Raw genomic sequence first — 18,339 nt, 5'->3', positions numbered from 1 at the left:
AACCAGAGGAACTCACAACTAGAATATACAACTATGTACTGGGAGGCTTTGGGGAGAAGAATTAAAAAAAAAAAGAAGATTGGCAACAGTTGTTAGCTCAGGTGCCAATCTTTAAAAAAATAATATATAGGGGCTGGCCCCGTGGCCGAGTGGTTAAGGTCACATGTTCCGCTGCAGGTGGCCCAGTGTTTCGTCGGTTCAAATCCTGGGCATGGACATGGCACTTCTCATTGAACCACGCTGAGGTGGCATCCCACATGCCACAACTAGAAGGACCCACAACTAAAAATATACAACTATGTACCAGGGGGCTTTGGGGAGAAAAAGGAAAAAAATAAAGTCTTAAAAAAAAAAAGAATATATATATATATTCTTTTAATATATATATATTCTTTTAATATATATATATTCTTTTAATATATATATTCTTTGTAATATATATATCTATATATATATTACAAAGCTAGAGTAATCACAACAGCATGGTACTGGTACAAAAGCAGACACACAGATCAATGGAACAGAACTGAAAGCCAGAAATAAAACCACCTATCTATGGATGGCTAATCCTTGACAAAGGAGCTCTTAAGAACTTACAATGGAGAAAGGAAAGTCTCTTTAATAAATGGTGCTGGGAAAACCAGACAGCCACATGCAAAAGAATGAAAGTAGACCACTATATTACACCATATACAAAAATTAACTCAAAATGGATTAAAGACCTGAAGGTAAGGTGTGAAATCATAAAACTCCTAGAAGAAAATATAGGCAACACACTCTGACATCGGTCTTAGAAGGATCTTTTCAAATACCATGTCTACTTGGACAAGGGAAATAAAAGAAAAAATAAACAAATGGGACTACATCAGACTAAAGAGCTTCGGCAAGGCAAAGGAAACCAGGATCAAAATGAAAAGACAACCCACTAAGTGAGAGAAAATATTTGCAAATCATATATCTGACAAAGGGTTAATCTCCAAAATATATAAAGAACTCATACAACTCAACAACAAAAAAACAAACAACTCGATCAAAATATGGGCAGAGAATGAGAACAGACATTTTTCCAAAGAAGATACACAGATGGCCAACAGGCACATGAAAAGATGTTCAACATCACTAATCATTAGGGAAATGAGACTCAAAACTACAATGAGATATCACCTTACATCTGCTAGAATGACTATAATCACCAAGACAAAAAACAACAAATGTTGCTGAGGATGTGGAGAAAAGCAAACCCCCATACACTGCTGGGGGGAATGCAAACTGGTACAGCCACTATGGAGAACAGTATGGAGATTTCTCAAAAAATTAAAAATAGAAATACCATACAATCCAGCTATCCTACTACTGGGTATTTATCCAAAGAACTTGAAATCAACAAGTCAAAGAAACTTATGCATCCCTATGTGCATTTCAGCATTATTCACAATAGCCAACACATACATGTAAGTAACCAGGTACCCAACAACTGATGAATGGATAAAGAAGATGTGGTATACATATATAATGGAATACTACTCAGCCTTAAAAATGACAAAAACATCCCATTTGCAACAACATGGATGGATCTTGATATCATGTTAAGTGAAATAAGCCAGACAGAGAGCGACAAACACCAAGTGATTTCATCCATATGTGGAAGATAAACAAAGATATGGACAAAGAGAACAGATTAGTGGTTGCCAGAGAGGAAGGGGGTTTGGAGGTGGGAGAAAGGGGTGAAGGGGCACACATATATGGTGATGGATAAAAATTAGACTATTGGTAGTGAGCACGATGCAATCTATACAGAAACTGATAAATAATAATGTACACCTGAAATTTCACAATGTTATAAACCACTCAATAAAACAACTTTTTTAAAAGTAATAAAGATTTAAAAACAAAAGAAACAAATTCCTTGAAAGACATAAACTACCAAAGCTCACTCAAGAAGAAAGAGATAACCTAAATAGCCCTATATCTAATATAGAAATTGAACTTGTAGTTAAAAACCTTCCCAGAGAGAAAACTCTAGGCCTAGATAGCTTCCCTGGGGAAATCTATCAAACATTTAAGGAAGAAATAATATCAGTTCTACACAAATTCTTCCAGGAAAGTTGAAAATAAGAGAATACTTCCCAACTGATTCTATGAGGCCAGCATTACTCCGATAACAAAACCAGACAAAAACATTATGAATAATGAAAACTATAGACCAATATCCCTCATAGACACAAATGAAAAAATTCTTAACAATATTTTATCAAATCATATCCAACAACATGTAAAAAGAATAATACATCATGACCAAATGGGGTTTATCCTATGAATACAAGGTTAGTTTAGTGTTTTTAAGTGCAGCCGACATAGTCGACATCAACAGACCAAAATAGAAATACCACATAATCATCTCCATAAATGCAGAAAAAGCATTTGTCATAATCCAACATCCACTTACAATAAAAATTATCAGCAAACAGGAGTAGAAGGGAACTTCCTCAACCTGACAAAGAGCACCTTACAGAAACCTATAGGAACAGCATCCTCAATGGGGAAAGACTGAACACCATCCCTGTCAAACGAGGAACAAGGCAAGGATGTCTGCTCTCACCACTTCCATTCACGATCATACTGGAAGGTCCAGCCAGTGCAATAGCCAAGAAAAAATAAGACGACATTCAAATTGAAAAAGAAGTAAAACTGTTTTTATTCATAGGTGATGCAATCGTTTATGTACAAAATCGTACAGAATCAACAGTTGACACCAGAATTAATGTCAGCTAGCAAATTCACAGGATACAAAGTCAATATAAAACATCAACTGTACTTCTCTATACTAACAATAAACAATCAAAAATTGAAAAAGTCATACCATTTGCCAGTGAATAAAAAAAAAATTTAAGGATAAATTTGACAAAACATGTGTTAGACAATACACTAAAACTATCAAACATTGCTGAGAGATATTAAAGAAAACTTAAATAAATAAAGAGAGACACTGTGCAAAAATATCAGTTCTTCCCAAATGGATATACAGATTGAATGCATTTCCAATCAGAATCCCAGCAGGCTTTTTGTAAAAACTGACAGACTGATTCTAAAATTCATATGGAAATGCAAAGGACCTAGAACAGCCAAAACAATTGTGAAAAAAAAAAGTTGGGAGGCCGGCCGGGAGCGCAGCGGTTAAGTGCACACGTTCCGCTTCTCGGCGGCCCGGGGTTCACCAGTTTGGATCCCGGGTGCAGACATGGCACTGCTTGGCAAAAGCCATGCTGTGGTAGGCGTCCCATGTATAAAGTAGAGGGAGATGGGCACAGATGTTAGCTCAGGGCCAGTCTTCCTCAGCAAAAAGAGGAGGATTGGCAGTAGTTAGCTCAGGGCTAATCTTCCTCAAAAAAAAATAAAATAAAATAATGGAGGACTTACACTACCTGACTTCAAGACTCTATGGCCAGTCGATTTTCAACAAAAGCACAAAGGCAACTCAGTGGAGAAAGGACAGTCTTTTCAACAAACAGCACTGAACAACTGGACATCCGCATGCAATAAAATGAGCTTCAGTCAATACCTCACACCACACAGCAAAACTCAAAATGCTTCCTAATCCTAACTGTAAAACTTAAAACTGTAAAACTTCTGGAAAGAAAGATAGAAGAAAATCTCCATGACTGACACCAAAAGTAAAATCTATAAAAGAAAAACTTGATAAACTGAAATTTACCAAAGAACTTTTGCTCTTTGAATACACTGCTAAGGAAGTGAAAATGAAACAAGTTAACACCACTGAGGCACGCCACTCAGTGACAGACACACTGCAGTAACTATCAGCATGCCCCCCCAACACTCTCCTCACCCCACGTCTGCCCTTCACTCCAGGAAGTAGGTGCCCTGCTCCCCGCTGAGATCCGATCCCTCACGGCAGCCTCAGCTGACCGCCCTGCCTTGGCCACTTCCCCTTCCAGGCATCCTCCCCACTCAGACCTTTGTCAGACACAGGTCATGTCATGCATGCCACACTGCTGCTAGCCAATCTTCACTGCTGCCCACAGAATCAAACCAATGCCTTCAACACGGGCTGTCGCAACCTAGACCCGAATCCCTCTGCCTCTTTCTCACCCCTCTGACACTCTGTGCCCTGGCCTCCTGAGAACCCCAGGCCACAGCTTCGGCTCTCAGCCCTTTGCTTCTGCCTGTCCTCTACAAGTATGCCCCGCCCTGCCCTCTCTACCATGGAGAATCCTGCTCCTCCTCAAGGGCCAATTCCTGTTGCCTCGCCAGGACACTCCCAACCCGCCAGCAAGTGATGAGTGTTCCCGCAGCCCTCCGCCCACACAGTGAACCCGGGATCAGTACGCAATATTAACAGCTGTATTTCCAGTCTACCTTCTCCAGTGTACCGGGAGCAGGGAGAAAAGTTTTGGTTTATATCCTTAGTGTGAACAGAATTTTTAAAAAACTGTTCATTGAAGGAATAGAATCAAAATCCTCTCATAAGACTCAAAATTGTAAAACTGTCAATTTTCTTTAATCTACAGTCTATAATCTATAAATCTATATCTATATAAATCTATATAAATTTCTATAACCTATAAATATCTGAATCAAGATATTGGAGGGTACTTAATGAAATGGTTCCAAAGTTCATGTGGAAGAATCAACATACAAGAGCAGCCAATTAAATTTTGAAAAGTATATGAAAAGGGGGATTTGTCTTATATTATGTTTAGAATGTATAAAAAGGCTACAGTAATTAAAACTATGCTATTGTTAAAAGAATAGGTGCACAAATCAACAGAACCATACAGAAAGTCCAGAAATAGACACAGTTAAGGAAGAAAAGGTGTTATACAAGAAAGGCAGGGTTTTAAATCATAAAGAAAGATTAACAAATAAATAGTGTTGGAACAGCTAGTTAGGCACTTAGGGAAAAAAATTAATCTTCCTTACATCTTTCCTTACCCCAAAATAAATTCTCAATGGATATGAGTTAGACGTAAAAGTCCTAGGAGAAAATACAGGTAAATATTTTAGTCTTAGAGTAGGAAAGGACTTTCTAAGCCAGACACAAAAACCCAGACACTAACAAACACTGCTTAATTTGACACATAAAAATTTTAAATTTCTGAAACTCAAAAACATATAGAAATTTTCAAAGCCATATTCATACACATTCACCTATGCCCACAACCCTACACGCTCACACTCCTTAGCCAGTCACCAGTGGTGCATAAAGTAAATAAAAGACAAAGCAGGACAAATCATTCATACGGGTAGGAGGAGACGCTAACTCGTCTAACATTGACACGCTGGGCGCCTGCCACCTATATCAATAGGACAAACAGGAAAACAGGCAGAGGGGTGGACCGCTAACAGACAGGGGACAGCCTAGCCTCTCCAGTGAGACGGGCAGTATGCAGATGGTTAGTTCAGGATCCAGGTGGAAGGTTCTGTGTCACAAGGGAAAGGCTCAGAGGGAGGCCTGGCACACAGCCATGCTCTGCTGGCACCAGACGTCGTCAGCGCTGTGGCCATCGCAGGGTGAGGACAGCTGGAAGAGTCTGTGGAGCGGTGGCTGCAAGCCTGAATGGTCACAATGCATGAAGGGATCACCCACCTTTCAACATCTATCTACAGAAGCCCTCGCACAAGAGTGTAGAGATCTAAAAAAACACAAATGCCAAGCGGGACTCTGGCTAGATCTTTAAAAAAACAACCAATGGGAGAAGGTGGTAGGTAGGTGAGTACACACTACCAAGGAAAGAGCTGAGCTTGACCATCAAGTGGAAGAGCAAAGTGTACACAGCTGAGCAAGATCGGTTTTGTGAGGTCTCGTCCGCTGTCCCAGCCCCAAGACAGGCGGTCTGTGTGCTGACCCTTGACACACAGGGGGATGGCAGCACAGACTCTGCTCTCCATGGAGGAGACAGACAGACCTGTGAGCACATTGCTGATGGCAAACGGAAGTGAACGCTCCCCTCCCCAGGGGAAGAGAGGGCAGAGGCACGGAGGGGTCTGGAAAGGTCCTCTTGCATCCTGCAGGAAGCATCAGCTGAGCATCAACTGCCCTCCTGGCAACTTAGAGGCACCATCTCCTTTAATCCGCATGGCTGAGCAGGCCTGAGAGGGACACACTGCTAGTTAGCAGCTAGTCAGCAGTGGGGCAGGACTCAACCAGGACTGTCTCCCACCAGCTCCACTCCACACCCACGCTGTGATGCACACTAGCATAGGTCACATGGGCAGAGAGGACCGGGTCTTCCCTCCCTGCATTGTACACATTGCAGGTAAGTGAAGAAGCTGCTTCCCCCTTGTCCTTCTGTACTCAGCATTCACTCAAAGGCATTTAGTAAATGCCCACCAGGTGCCGTCCTAGCCCACAAAGCCCCTGGCTTGAAGGATGCTCATCCGTATTACAGCTGCCTCAGGACATAGCACAGGCTAACAGAGGCGCTGGGTCAACTGCACTGGGCCTGAAGCAGGTCAGAAGGGGGCGTGGGAGGCCAAGGAGGCCAAGCGAACCATAGCCCAGGGGCAGCCATGAGCCTGTCTGGAGGGTCAGGTGTGTGCGGGGAGACCAGGGAGTCAGGATGCCATGCAGGGTCATGGGAATGCCCCACCCACGCAGCAGGCCCACAGGACTTTGCCTCCCATCACAGGAGTCAGAGAAAGGATCAACTTCCAGAGTCACCAACAAGAACCTGGGCTGAAGACCTGGGAAATACAGTTCCACAGCTCACTGCTCACAGTCCCTTGAGAACACTGTTATTTCTCAACATAAGTCATGCCAAGTTGCATCACTAGGTTTGCAGGCAAACCCACAAAGCCAGGTGGCCCTCCAGGTCAATGAAGAAAGCACATTTCTCATGATATCCAGCAGCCAGTGTGCCGTGAGCACTGGCCAGGAGTGTATGAGAGCTACAGAAACGTTCTGGGGACCTCTACCTCAAGGAGATCAAGTAACTCAGCTCAGTGAAAGGGTTCACGAGATCTGGGGTCACTGACCACAGATGAGCAGCACACCAACTGCTCACCTGGGCCTCAGTGGAGCCTGAATCTGAAAACTAAGTACAAACACCTGCTTCTAGGCACATGGGACAGCTGTGAATACAAGCAAGCACATGTCCCACAGGTTCCGCCTCTGATCCACTGGTGTCCCTCAGCAGGCAGCAAATGGCCCTGGGAGAGTGAGAAACAGCAAGATGCAAGTCTGAACAAGCCATGGCTGCCTGGACATTGGTTTCAAGATAACCAAGACAGCTCAACTTCAAATAACTCCACTCTGACACCAAAAAGAGATCAGAGACACCTGCTCACTTGGGCCATGACAGCCTGAGGCCAGGAAATGAAGATAATGTCACAGTAGCATCCCCAAGTCGTGGGTGCCAGGACTGTAGGTGCAACCACATCACAGTCATGCCACTGCTGCTGAAGTGTCCCACGACTGATGATTCCCCATGGGTCTCCCAGTGCCCAGCGCCGGGTGGGCATCTCCATCTGGACCATTCATTGCCACTCATACGTGACAGCTCTAACACCCAACCCACCATCTTCACCCCTGACCTCTCCCCAGTTTCCACCTCAGCTGCCTGTTTTCCTGTGTCATCATGCACTCTGCTACCTGGGTCAGAAATCGGCACCACGCCCTCCTGTTCCTCCATCTCCCTCCTCACATCCTACCTCAACTCATGGATCATCTTCTTCTCCATCTCTACCACCATCCCCTTCCAAAGTGGTCCCTGCTCCAGGACTGTCCCCTCAAAGCCAGCCTCCACCCCAACCCCGCTTGTCCCCCCACCAGACAGCTGCTCCAGCTGACATCCATATGCAAGCCCACTCTTCTGGCTCCCCGCAGCAGTTCCCTCTGCTCCCTCCACCCGCACTTGAGCTTACGTTAGGTCCCGCCCCCAGGCTGGCCCTGCAAAGGGGAACCTCCGTAAGTGTGCACATGGGCACTGCCTGCCTGCGCCCACAGAGCCCTCTCCTCGGGCCCTAACGCTGCACTGCAGCTGTGCTGGCGCTGCAGGAAAATCGGAACCCAAAATCCGGGCCTAGGAGCCCCGGGAGCGGGGCGAGCCCCGGCCCAGCACCGCCTAGCTCTCACCTTGCCTGAGAGCAGGACTTCCTACGGCCTTGCAGCTTTACGACCTACACTCTCTGACCAGTATCCTCGTGACTTCGGACAAATTACCCCCTGCTCTGGATCGCCTCCTTTAACGCCAGGGAGGAAACGGGAAGAACACGACGGCTCCGTGCTCCGGGGCTCGCGGGGTTGCGAGAGGAGCGCCTGGGTCCCGCGGAAGGAGAGAGGCAGGGGCTAGGACGCGGGCCTCCTGCTCTCCGGGGAGGGGCGGCTCCGGGGCCGCGCTCCCGCGCCGGCGTGAGGAAGCGGAGCGGCCGGGCTGCGGGCCTCCCTTCCGGCCGTGACGCGGCAAGCCAGGCTCCGCGGGGAACCGCGCACCTGGGCCGGGAAGGGGCGCGCTCGGCCCGCGACGCCCGGGACCCTCCCCGCGCCCGCCGCTGACCTCGGGGAGGCGCCCCTGCCTCGGCTTCCCGCGCGGCCTGGCCCAGGGGCGGCCCCAGGCTCTCCGGCCCGGAGTCCCACAGGGGCGCCTCCCCGGGCGAGCGCCCCCGGCCCAGCCCGCCGTTTACCTGAAGAGCCGCCGCCGCCGCCGCCGCCGCCGCCGCGGCCCGGCACCGCCCTCCCTGCCAGCCGCGGACAGAGTGGGCGGGGCCCCCAGGGCCGCCCCGCCCCCGCCGTCCTCCGCCAACCGCGGCTCGGCGCGCGGCAGCTCGGCCCCGCCCCCATGCGATCTCTGCGCTCATTGGCCGAAGGCGCGTCCCTCTCGCTCTCTCCGTCCCGCCCACCGCACCCCAGCAAGCCAGAGTGCGCAAACTCCACGCCGCGCTCGGCCCCGCCCCGGCCGCCCCGTGACCCGCGCGTCCGACTGTTGGGCGCGCGCTCCCGCTTCTTTTGCGCGGAGCCTGTGCCCTATCCCACTCTGCTGCGTGTCCCCACCGGGCACGTACACCTCGACGATCCCCGCACACAGACACCGCCCCACACACCTCAGGCGCATCGGGGACGCGGGTTTAGCGCGGCATTCCCCCCAAAGCCGGTCCCCTCGCAAAGACATACCTGTCCAGGTACACACGCCAGGTGGGCCCGACCTGAACACACATGGGAACTGTCATGCCCTGTATCTCTCTCACGTGAACACACACACTGAACACCCAACAAACACCCCAGAGACCCTGGGGCCGCCGCCCCTCCCCGAACAGGTACACACACATGAACACAGACTCAGACCATGAGGATCAAGATGAGCAGGTTTCTGAGAGGCAGATAATAAGCAAGTAAATGGTTCATAAGACGCCTGAAGTGCTGCGAAGGGTCGCAGCTGGGGGATGGGAGGAGGTGCCATGGGGCCCAGAAAGGAAGAAGAGCTGGGAGAGGAGCCAGCGTTCTGGCCAGAGACACTGGCACCTGCAAAGACCCTGAGGCTGAAGTTGCGTGGACATGTTTACAGACCAAAAATAAGGGAGTGAGTAGCATTCTAGAAGCTCAGGAAGTGAAGAGCAATTTGAGAAGGAAGTAGTCAGCAGTGCTAATCCACAGCCTGACAAGTGTCTGTGTCTTGCCGCAGAGTGGCTCTGTGGAGAGCTGTGGGCCACAGCGTGAGGCGGCAAAGTGAGGGTCCTAAGGTAAACGCTGGGGCAGGGTGGCAGCTGAACAGTCTGGGGACGGGGCCCACAGAGAGAAGGGCTTCAGCCTGTTTCTGTTGTAGGATGGACCCCAAAAGAGAGGGACAGAACTCAGAAGGCCGAGAGAACTAGGTTGTCAGCACATAATGCCTGGCCCCTCAGGAAGAGCCCTGCCCCCACCACCAAGTGGGAGGGGGGACAGATTAACCAGGGCATGTGGAAGTTGCCAGGGAGGGAGGGAGGAGGCCTTTCCCAAGCTCACACCTGGATGGCTCCCTCTCCTGCCTAAGTTCCCCATGGCCAATGCCCAGAATGCCCTGCTGGCCCTGCCCCCTCCCCAGCCTCAGCCGGACTTCTTTATTCCCCAAATGCACAAGATGCTTGGTATGTATCACGGCTGTCATTTAACTTTTATTAAATCTTTAATGCCAATCTCCCTTCCACAACAGTAAGCTCTATGAGAGAAAGACCCCTGTCTGTGATTTGCTCCCAAGTGCTCAGCACCAAGTCCAGCGTGTGATGGGTGCTCAATGAATCTCCGTGGCATAGATGGACAACCTAGCGTGCAGAGAAAGAGGAGGGTAAGAAAGACTTTGCAGGGCCGGCTGCGTGGCCTAGTGGTTAAGTTCAGCATGCTCCACTTCCGCAGTCTGGGTTCAGTTCCCAGGTGCAGACCTACACCAGTTGTTGATGGCCATGCTGCAGTGGTGACCCACATACAAAAAACAGAGGAAGATTGGCACAGATGTTAGCTCAGAGCAAATCTTCCTCGCCAAAAAAGAAAGAAAGAAAGACTGTGCAAGGGGAGAGTGCACTGAGCTGGTAATGTTCTGGAGCCCGCCTGTTATCTCTCTGTACAACGCTTGCTGGCTGCCAGTTGTATTCTGGCACTGGTGGGAGCCGAGAAGGTGAGAAGGGGCATGGACGCCCAGGCTCCACAGCAGCAGCTCAGCGGCACAGCCACCCTGGGTCGGAGCCACATGGTTTTCCCTTTTGTTGCTCCAGCTCTAGACATGGCACCTCCCCAGCCCTTCTAACACCTGAGTAACAATTCTGCATTAAATCCTTCTGCTTGAAGTACCTGGAGCAGTTTCTCTTTTCCTAACCCCAAGGTCGGCAACAAACCAGTTAGTTTGTCCATATTTTCTATGTTCCAGCTAATTTGCCAGACAAGGGCTCTGGGTGAGCAAGGGAATACCAAACACAAGCCTTGCTCTCAAGCAGTTTATGGTCCAACAGGCATGAGAAAATGTGTCTTACCGGTTCAAGTCAGAGCAGTCCAAGGCCTTCATCGCCATGGGCACACCACATCCACCGTAAATCCCAGTGGAGGACAAGTCAAGTCCACAGACACTCACCACTCACCAAGCCTTCACCAAGACCCAGGCACTTGTGGGACACTCCCAGGACGGCAGCTTACAGTAGAGAGATGACATATTTGGGCCTCAATTGCACCATCCATAAAATGGACATCACTTGGTTGTGCTCCAATTTGAGATCCTGGACATGAACTGCCTACCATGGGACAGGCACATGGAGTGTGGTCTGTGAATGGAGGCAGGACTTCAGGAGGTGGCAGTTGCAGCTGCTAAGAGTGCTTAGAATGGTGCCTGGCACACGCGCTCAGTAGATGTTAGCTGTTACTCCCCTTGGTAACAGCGCTCACACAAGACTGTAGGGACCAAGAGAAGGGAGGGCCATGTTGGCTCCTCTCCCCTGGAGCTGTAGGGTTTGAGGTGGGCCCAGGCCGGGGGCCCTTGCTTGCCTTGGGGATGTGTCACCAAGTCTGCAGAGAGCTCTGGGAGAAAGGCCTCCTGCAGTAAGCCTTGGCCTGGGCAGAAGCTTCCAGGCCTCAACAGAGGAAGGCCAGGTGGCTCCCCCACCATGCCCTTCTTCTGGTTCAGCCTCTATTACAGCCCTCCTGGCTGCTACCTTGGTACCCTCTCCAAGGATAAGGGGCAAATTGAAACAGTTACTGGCACATGTTGTATTCCTTTTCCTCACCACCTCAGAAACTCTGCTCCGCTTCCCTTGCTCGCCCCTCCCCCCGGCTCCCTTATAGACCCTCCGTGGCCAGCCACCCCCAGGATGGCCTACAGAGGCCTCACTCTGGCTCTAGCTCTTGGGGGTTCTCACCCCACAAAGAATGAGCTCCATGCAGGATAGGGCTGGTTCCAACAAGATGTTCCCAGGGCAAGTAGGTCCTAGGAGACAGAAGAACCCCACCTTGGAGGACACAATGCAGGTGCAAGCTCTAGAACCCTCCATTCTAGAATCTGCTCCTGCTTTCTCAGAGTCTGCCCTCCACTACGCCAGTCCACAGCTGTGTTAGCCTCCCACCCGGAGCTCTCAGCTCTGGTCATTTCCCTGCCTCTGTCCCAGTCCCAGAAAGTCTTGAGAAACTTGGCTGCAGCCGCAAGGGGGCTCAGGTCCCACCTGGCCTCCTGTGCCCCTCCCCCTCTCACACCAGTCAGGCCTCAGCTGTCTCCTGCCCCCAAGGCCCTGTGGTGAGCTGGCCGGCTCCAAACCCTGCCGCAGTGCCCTGCCCTCCATGAAGGGCAACGGCAGGCGAAAGCTGGACCAGCAAAACTTCATGGAGCAGGTTCAAGAATGCAAGGACAACGGCTACCTGCTCTCCTCCAAGAAGATTGGCTCTGGGGCCTTCTCCAAAGTCTACCTGGCCTACGCCACGCATGAGCGTATGCAGCACAACTCCAAGCTGGCCTCTGACCTGCGGGGCAAGCGCCATACCATGGTGAGGCAGGCCTGCCTCCTCCCTGTGGGCAGCCCTCCAGCCTGCCAGGCAGTTCCTGTCCTAACCCCGCTCAGGCACCTCCCAGCTGCTTTGGCTCCCTCCTGGTCCTGCATCCTCCCTGGAGGCTAAGGCTCCTAGGAGCTGACCACTGTCTGTTCTCAAACCCTTTGAGTACGTAGGTGCCCAGGACAGCAGGGAGGGACAAGATCAGCACTGCCCCCCGAGGGTGCTGCTTACCCGCCCTTGCCCCTGCCAAGTTCAGCAATGTGCACAAAGGACATGGGGCCTGTCCTGCCACCTCCTACCCCAAGGGACTGTGGTCCATTCACAGTGGCCACTGTCCACCCCTGCAGGTGGCTATCAAGATCATCTCCATTGCCAAGGCTCCTGTGGAGTTCTCCCGAAAGTTCCTGCCCCGTGAGATTTCATCACTCAATGCTACCTACAAGCACCTGAATGTGGTGGGCAGAGACCCCAACATAGCCCATCCTCATCCTGCCCATCCCCTGCAGCCAGCCCTCACCATGCCTGCTGCCCGCCCCCCACCCACCCCCTTCCCCACATGGGACCATTATGCTTGAGGCCCAACCCCTCTCTGAGACTCCAATCCCGTGCACTAGACAGCCTCTCCTTAGGGTGATAGCAGGTGGGTGGGGGTCTGGCAGGTGCAGCTGTATGAGACCTACCAGAACAGCCAGCGCTCCTACTTGGTGCTCGAGCTGGCGGCTCGCGGTGACCTGTTGGAGCACATCAATGCGGTGTCGGACCACCGCTGTTGCCCAGGGCTGGAGGAGGACGAGGCCCGTAGGCTGTCCTGGCAGCTGGTCAGCGCTGTGGCCCATTGCCACAACTCAGGCATCGTGCACCGGTGAGGGTGTCATCCAGCCCACCCACCCACCTGCATGGAGAGGCCCACCTGAGCTCAGGCCCAGCCCCATCTCCCCTTCCCCGTGCAGGGACCTGAAGTGTGAGAACATCCTGCTGGACGACCGAGGGTTCCTAAAGCTGACCGGTGAGCCTGCAGCCCAGCCCCCGCCCTCACCTCCAGCCCGCCCCAACTCTTGACCCAGCCAGGCCCACAGCTTCTACACTGGCCTGCTCCAGACTTTTGATCCTAGCCTGGCTTGACCATCAACCCTCCCAGGAGGCCTACAACCCACCCTGACCCACAGCCTGACCCCACCGGCCTAACCCCACCTTTGCCCACAGCCACAATGGCAGTCACCCACATGCTCCGTATCTGTCCCACAGCCTCCCCTCCGGAGCCCCCTCTCTCCTACAGCCTCACACACTGTACTGCCCTCCCTGCACACCCTGTGCAGACTTTGGCTTCGCCAACCGGTCCGGGCTCAAGAACTCGCTGCTGAGCACCTTCTGTGGCTCTGTGGCCTACACAGCCCCAGAGATTCTCATGAGTAAGAAGTACAACGGGGAGCAGGCCGATCTGTGGAGCCTGTGAGTGCTGCCCCGTGGGCACCCCCTGGCTTCCAGCCAAGACCCATGGGAGGGGAGAGGAGGGGGCACACCCTGAGGAGCCCGTGCCCCCAGAGGCATCATCCTCTATGCCATGGTGAGCGGGAAGCTGCCATTCAAGGAGCGCCAGCCCCACCGCATACTGCAACTGATGCGCCGTGGCCCCACCTTCCCGCCAGGCCTATCCCCAGGTGAGTGCCTCCACCCTGTGTCCCTCCTAAGTACCAGCTTGGGCCTGGAGAGTGGGCAGCAAGAGACCTGGGTCCGGAGAAGGGGCGTCCTGTGCGGCGGATCCCTGAGCCCAAGCTGGGAAATGGACTGTCCACCCACTGCCGTGAAGGGAAGCTGGGCTCGGGGAGGACCTGACCCAGACTCGCAGTCAGGAACGGCAGTAGCCCCACTGAACTCGAACCGGACCTTTGCACTAGCCCAGGGCAAGCCGCCTCGCCTTTCTGTGCTCAATTTCCCCATCGGTGAAACGCGGACGCCCTCCAGCCATTTGCGAGGACTGAATGTGACGACCCATCCAAGCTGCCAGCATTGTTGGCGGTGATGGGCGCGGGTTGGGGTCTCGAGAGGGCGGGCGACGGGAAGCCACAGAAGCAGCACCCTTGAGCCCTCGCCCGCAGAGTGCCAGGACCTGATCCGAGGTCTGCTCCAACTGCGCCCGCGCGCACGCCTGGGTCTGCAGCAGGTGGCCACGCACTGCTGGATGCTGCCTGCCGCGCACGCGCTCTTCCGCACCGTGCTGGTCTCCGCGCCAGGTGTGGCCGGATCCCCCGGGTTAAGCAGATGCGCGGGCCCTCAGCGCCCGGCGGGACCCCTAACTGCTGTCCCTTGCCGGCAGAGTCCCAGCTTCCAGCACCCATGGACGACGCGGAGCCCAGCGAGGACTCAGAGCACCCAGCAGCAGGTCACCTCCCAAGACCGCGCCTCTGGCCCGGCGCCCGAGTCCCCGGTGGACCACCCGAGAGGAGAAATGTGGGCTTTTCCGGCTTGGGCCTCCGGAGCACGGTGGCGGCCAGTCTGGGGGTAGGCACCTCTAGGCAGCTGCTGTCCCTGTGCTCCATGTCCGCCATCAGGAACGTGCCTGGGCACTACCTGCTCAACTGAGGGCAGGCGGGTGGGCGGGAACGAGGCCAGATAAAGCGTTTCTTCTGTGGAGCCGAGGGTGCGGATTTAGTGTAGAAAGAGGACAGCTGGCGTTGGGGCACCTAGCAGAGCTCCTTATCCAGGGAAAGTAGGAATCCACACACCTTCATGCCATTTTTAATTGGGGGGAGGGGGAATACAGAGAAGACCGTAGAAGAGGGATACCTGGCACCCATGAAGCACCCACCCTCGACAGGAGCAGACTCCCAGCTTTGGAGGCAGTACCAGGTCTGACATGTGTGTGGGGGGGGCAGTGTTGGGACCTCCTGGGGAACAGAGCTGCACTCCAGCACCAGGGTGCAAGGGTCCTGTGGGAAAGATGGCACTAGGTTTGGTGGAAAGCCCAGCAAAGGAGCACAGTGGAATGAGGGCCATACTGACATCCTACTGGGCTCAGCTTGGCCACTGCAGAACTGGGGGGACCACACATGGAGACAGGGGAGAACCAGGTTCTTGGGCCCACAGTGGGCTCCAAGGGAGCAGAGGGTGGTTAGGGGAAAGGCTTGGGCAAAGGGCAAGGCTGCAGGCACCCCAGGGAGGTGCTCCACATGGTAGGCAAGGGGCTCTGGGGAGCTGACCAGGGAGAGGGCCTAGCTAGCTGGCGGAGTGAGGGCATCAGGTCAGTCCAGGACTAAGAAACAGGACTTGAGGAGCTGACAGGGAACTGAGGGCAGGGCCAAGGCACAGGTCAAGCAGGAAGTTGAAGAGGATGAAGGGGAGGCAGCACCCAACAAATGCTCCAAGGACAGGCCAGGAGGGTGCAGCCCTAGGAGACCCCAGGACAGACTGTGGCTGGTGAAAGTCTCAAGAGGGCATCCCTTTGAGGTTGGGTCTCAGGCAGGACAAGCTGAGGACCCCAGGATGGAGGGACTCGGGGTGGGACTGGCTGCAAGGGGCACTGCTTGCACATGGGTGCCTGCCGATGCTCAACGCCTGCAGCACCCTTGGGACTGGAAGCTCCAGCTGGCCTCTGAGCCTTGCAATGCTTTGCTGTGCAGCCCCACCACCATGCCTGAGAGGAGGCTCATGGCTCCACTAGCCACACCCCTAGAGGTACCTGAGAGTCAGAGGGCCTGGCCAGCTCTGGCTCCACAGTGCTCCTCTGAGCAACCTGCTTTCTTGCTGGACATAACAGGGCACAGGGAGGTGCCCTCAACCCTCTAATGTTTATTGGGCGTTTGCCCTAGAACCCTCAGCACGGACCTGGAGCTTAAGTGTAGCTCTGCTTTTCAGCAGGGCACAGCCTCCAAGCAAGGTGATCCAGAGGCCTGTAGGTGGCTGCAAGAAAGCCTGGTCTGGGAGGCCTGGACTGATGGGCTAGCAAAGGTGGGCCTGGAGCTGGTGGTGGGCTACAGGGGCCTCAGGTGGGTGCAGCCCCCTCTGCTTGTGGCTCCGGAGACAGCTCCCGCTCCTGCTGCTCCCGCACGCACTGCTCCTGTTCCTGGCGGTCGAGCTGCTGCAGCTGCTCCTCCACATCCTCAGGCACCTGCACCTCCAGCAGGTTTTCCATGCCACGCTCTGGCTCATCTCCAATAAGCACCTACCAGCAAGGGAGGCAGGTGAGCAGTTGGCTGGCACACCATGGATATCCACCCCTCCCCCAAACCCTACACTCACCTGGATGAGTTTCTCACAAGTCGCTCGGACATCAGGCTCTGGTTCCCAGGTGTGCAGCTCACGCAGGATCAGGTAGGCTCCCTGGTCCCTCACCTGCTGTCGACCAGGTGCCGTGGCTGTCAGCTGGGAGAGGGCAGAAGTTACCCAGATGTCAGTGTGTTCATGTATGTGTGTTGAGGGGTGGCATTAACGTGGCAAGATCCCTGCTCACCAGCATGATGGCCTCAATGAGCATCTTGCGGATGTCAGGATCAGGCTCTCGCTGCTTGTCTGGCGGCAGGTACTGCAGGTCAACAGGCAGCCCTAGGGGCGAATGTGGGAGTCACTGGATCCCTGCACTGGGCCACCAGGCCACACCCTGCCTTTGTAAGCCCATCTGTGCTCAGCAACTAGAAGCCCTTTCAGAAGGGCTCCTGATCTGGACAGCTCCTTCTCCTTCTCTCCCTACTGGCCTTCCCTCCTGCCCAGCCAACCCTGAAGCTCCACCCAAGCCACTCACGCTCCATCTCCTCCTCAGAGAAGTCCTCAGGCCCAGCCAGGGGCAGTAGTAAGTGAGGAAGAACGTCCACCTCAGGCCCAAGCAACCACTCGTGGTGTCCTGGGGGAAAACAGGAATGGGGACCAGTCCAGAGGGTCCGAGTCCAGGCTCTTCCCCCCATTCCCTCCCACCACAACGCCCCACACCACTCACGGTGCTCGAAGCAGCAGTTTCGCAGCGTCCCCACCACCCCGCCCCTGCGCACCGAGGAATCTGGGTATTGAGTAAGGGGAAGCAGCCGCTGGACCACGCACCTGGAGGGAGGGACCATTCAGTGCCGTCCCTGCTCACTTCCACCCCCTCCCGGCGGGCTCCCTGGGCTTCACCTGTCGGGGTCCAGCAAGAAGGCGCGCGCTGCAGGACGCTGGCTGAGGTTGGAGAGCACTGGCCCCAGGTAATGCAGGGGCGCATGGCCGTTGTAGCCGGGAGTGCACAGCGCGCGCACCAGCCGCTCCAGGCCTGACTCCTCCGGCTCTGCGGCCGCCAGCGCCGCCATGAGCGCAGCACACGGTGCCGGCTCGCGGCTGAGGTTGGCCAGCACCGCGGCCGCCTCCTCAGCCCAGGGCCACTGTGGATCCAACGCGCGGCCCAGCAGACGGGCAGGCAGCCGGGGCTCGGCCGCCAGCAGCGGCTCGTGCAGGCCGGGGTCCGCGGCCAGGTTGACGAGCGCGCGGGCGGCGTCGCGGGCCGGGGCCGGGGCCGGGGCCGGGGCCGCAGCCAGCTCGACCAGCGCCCGCAGTAGCGCCTCCTGGCCGGCCAGTAGCGTGCGGCCTGGCCCGGAGCCGGTCAGCGCCAGCACGTGCCGCGCCGCCGCCGTCTGCAGGTCCGCCCGCGCCCCGGGCGCCAAGAAGGGCAGCAGCTTCGCCGCCTCCGCCTCGGGGTCAGCCTCCGGCATCGGCGACCCTGCAGCTGCGACGCCACCAGCCAAAGACCCCGTGGCCGCCCCGGCCTCCCCCATACCGACCAGCCCTTGACGATCACCTGTGCCGCCCTAAGGGCTCAGGGGGCTCAGCCCCGCCCGGTGCAGCCACATGGGCCGCGGCCCCGCCCATGAGGGTAGCGGAAGCCGCAGCGACCAATCCGAGGCCACCGACTCTGCGCAAGGGGCGGC

General features: G+C 54.4%; 3 protein-coding genes across 48 annotated transcripts in view; 1 reads left to right on the top strand and 2 right to left on the bottom strand.

Moving 5' to 3' along the window:
• Nucleotides 1-11,906, bottom strand: part of MROH1 (maestro heat like repeat family member 1) — a 99,834-nt gene extending 87,928 nt beyond the window's left edge. For 18 of the 46 annotated variants that reach the window (XR_002810562.2, XR_011421696.1, XR_011421697.1 and 15 more), the window contains exon 1: nt 8,641-8,755. The gene's annotated coding sequence lies outside the window, so the exon portion shown is untranslated. Of the gene's footprint in view, nt 1-8,092; nt 8,395-8,640; nt 8,756-11,829 lie in introns of those variants that run through there. The other 28 variants (XM_070222563.1, XM_070222567.1, XM_070222568.1 and 25 more) reach the window with 13 other exon arrangements.
• A 53-nt stretch (nt 11,907-11,959) lies between these two features.
• TSSK5 (testis specific serine kinase 5) lies at nt 11,960-15,146 on the top strand. The gene is made up of 8 exons (XM_001495808.6): nt 11,960-12,448; nt 12,802-12,909; nt 13,114-13,316; nt 13,405-13,460; nt 13,771-13,903; nt 13,997-14,112; nt 14,551-14,685; nt 14,769-15,146. The coding sequence occupies exons 1-8, from the start codon at nt 12,245-12,247 to the stop codon at nt 15,032-15,034; spliced, it is 1,221 nt and encodes a 406-aa protein (XP_001495858.2). The 5' UTR covers nt 11,960-12,244; the 3' UTR covers nt 15,035-15,146.
• A 28-nt stretch (nt 15,147-15,174) lies between these two features.
• Nucleotides 15,175-18,339, bottom strand: HGH1 (HGH1 homolog). The gene is made up of 6 exons (XM_001917146.6): nt 17,555-18,339; nt 17,382-17,482; nt 17,190-17,288; nt 16,902-16,993; nt 16,691-16,813; nt 15,175-16,613 (listed from the first exon to the last, which is right to left on the bottom strand). Exons 1-6 carry the CDS (start codon nt 18,184-18,186, stop codon nt 16,434-16,436), a joined length of 1,227 nt encoding a protein of 408 aa, XP_001917181.4. The 5' UTR covers nt 18,187-18,339; the 3' UTR covers nt 15,175-16,433.

This window comes from Equus caballus, chromosome 9, assembly GCF_041296265.1.
Source record: "Equus caballus isolate H_3958 breed thoroughbred chromosome 9, TB-T2T, whole genome shotgun sequence".
NCBI classification, from domain to species: domain Eukaryota; kingdom Metazoa; phylum Chordata; class Mammalia; order Perissodactyla; family Equidae; genus Equus; species Equus caballus.
Note: the sequence above shows the minus strand (reverse complement) of the source record. Positions and strands in the feature narration are given on the sequence as shown.

Excerpts from the sequence above, each read along its gene's own strand:
- TSSK5 (XM_001495808.6), top strand. The coding sequence starts at position 12,245 with ATGAAGGGCAACGGCAGGCGAAAGCTGGACCAGCAAAACTTCATGGAG. Across the intron at positions 12,449-12,801 it reads GGGGCAAGCGCCATACCATG|GTGGCTATCAAGATCATCTC; the intron begins GTGAGGCAGGCC and ends CCACCCCTGCAG. Across the intron at positions 14,113-14,550 it reads CCCGCCAGGCCTATCCCCAG|AGTGCCAGGACCTGATCCGA; the intron begins GTGAGTGCCTCC and ends CCTCGCCCGCAG.
- HGH1 (XM_001917146.6), bottom strand. The coding sequence starts at position 18,186 with ATGGGGGAGGCCGGGGCGGCCACGGGGTCTTTGGCTGGTGGCGTCGCA. Across the intron at positions 17,483-17,554 it reads TTCTTGCTGGACCCCGACAG|GTGCGTGGTCCAGCGGCTGC; the intron begins GTGAAGCCCAGG and ends CCCTCCCTCCAG. Across the intron at positions 16,994-17,189 it reads CTCTGAGGAGGAGATGGAGC|GGCTGCCTGTTGACCTGCAG; the intron begins GTGAGTGGCTTG and ends ATTCGCCCCTAG.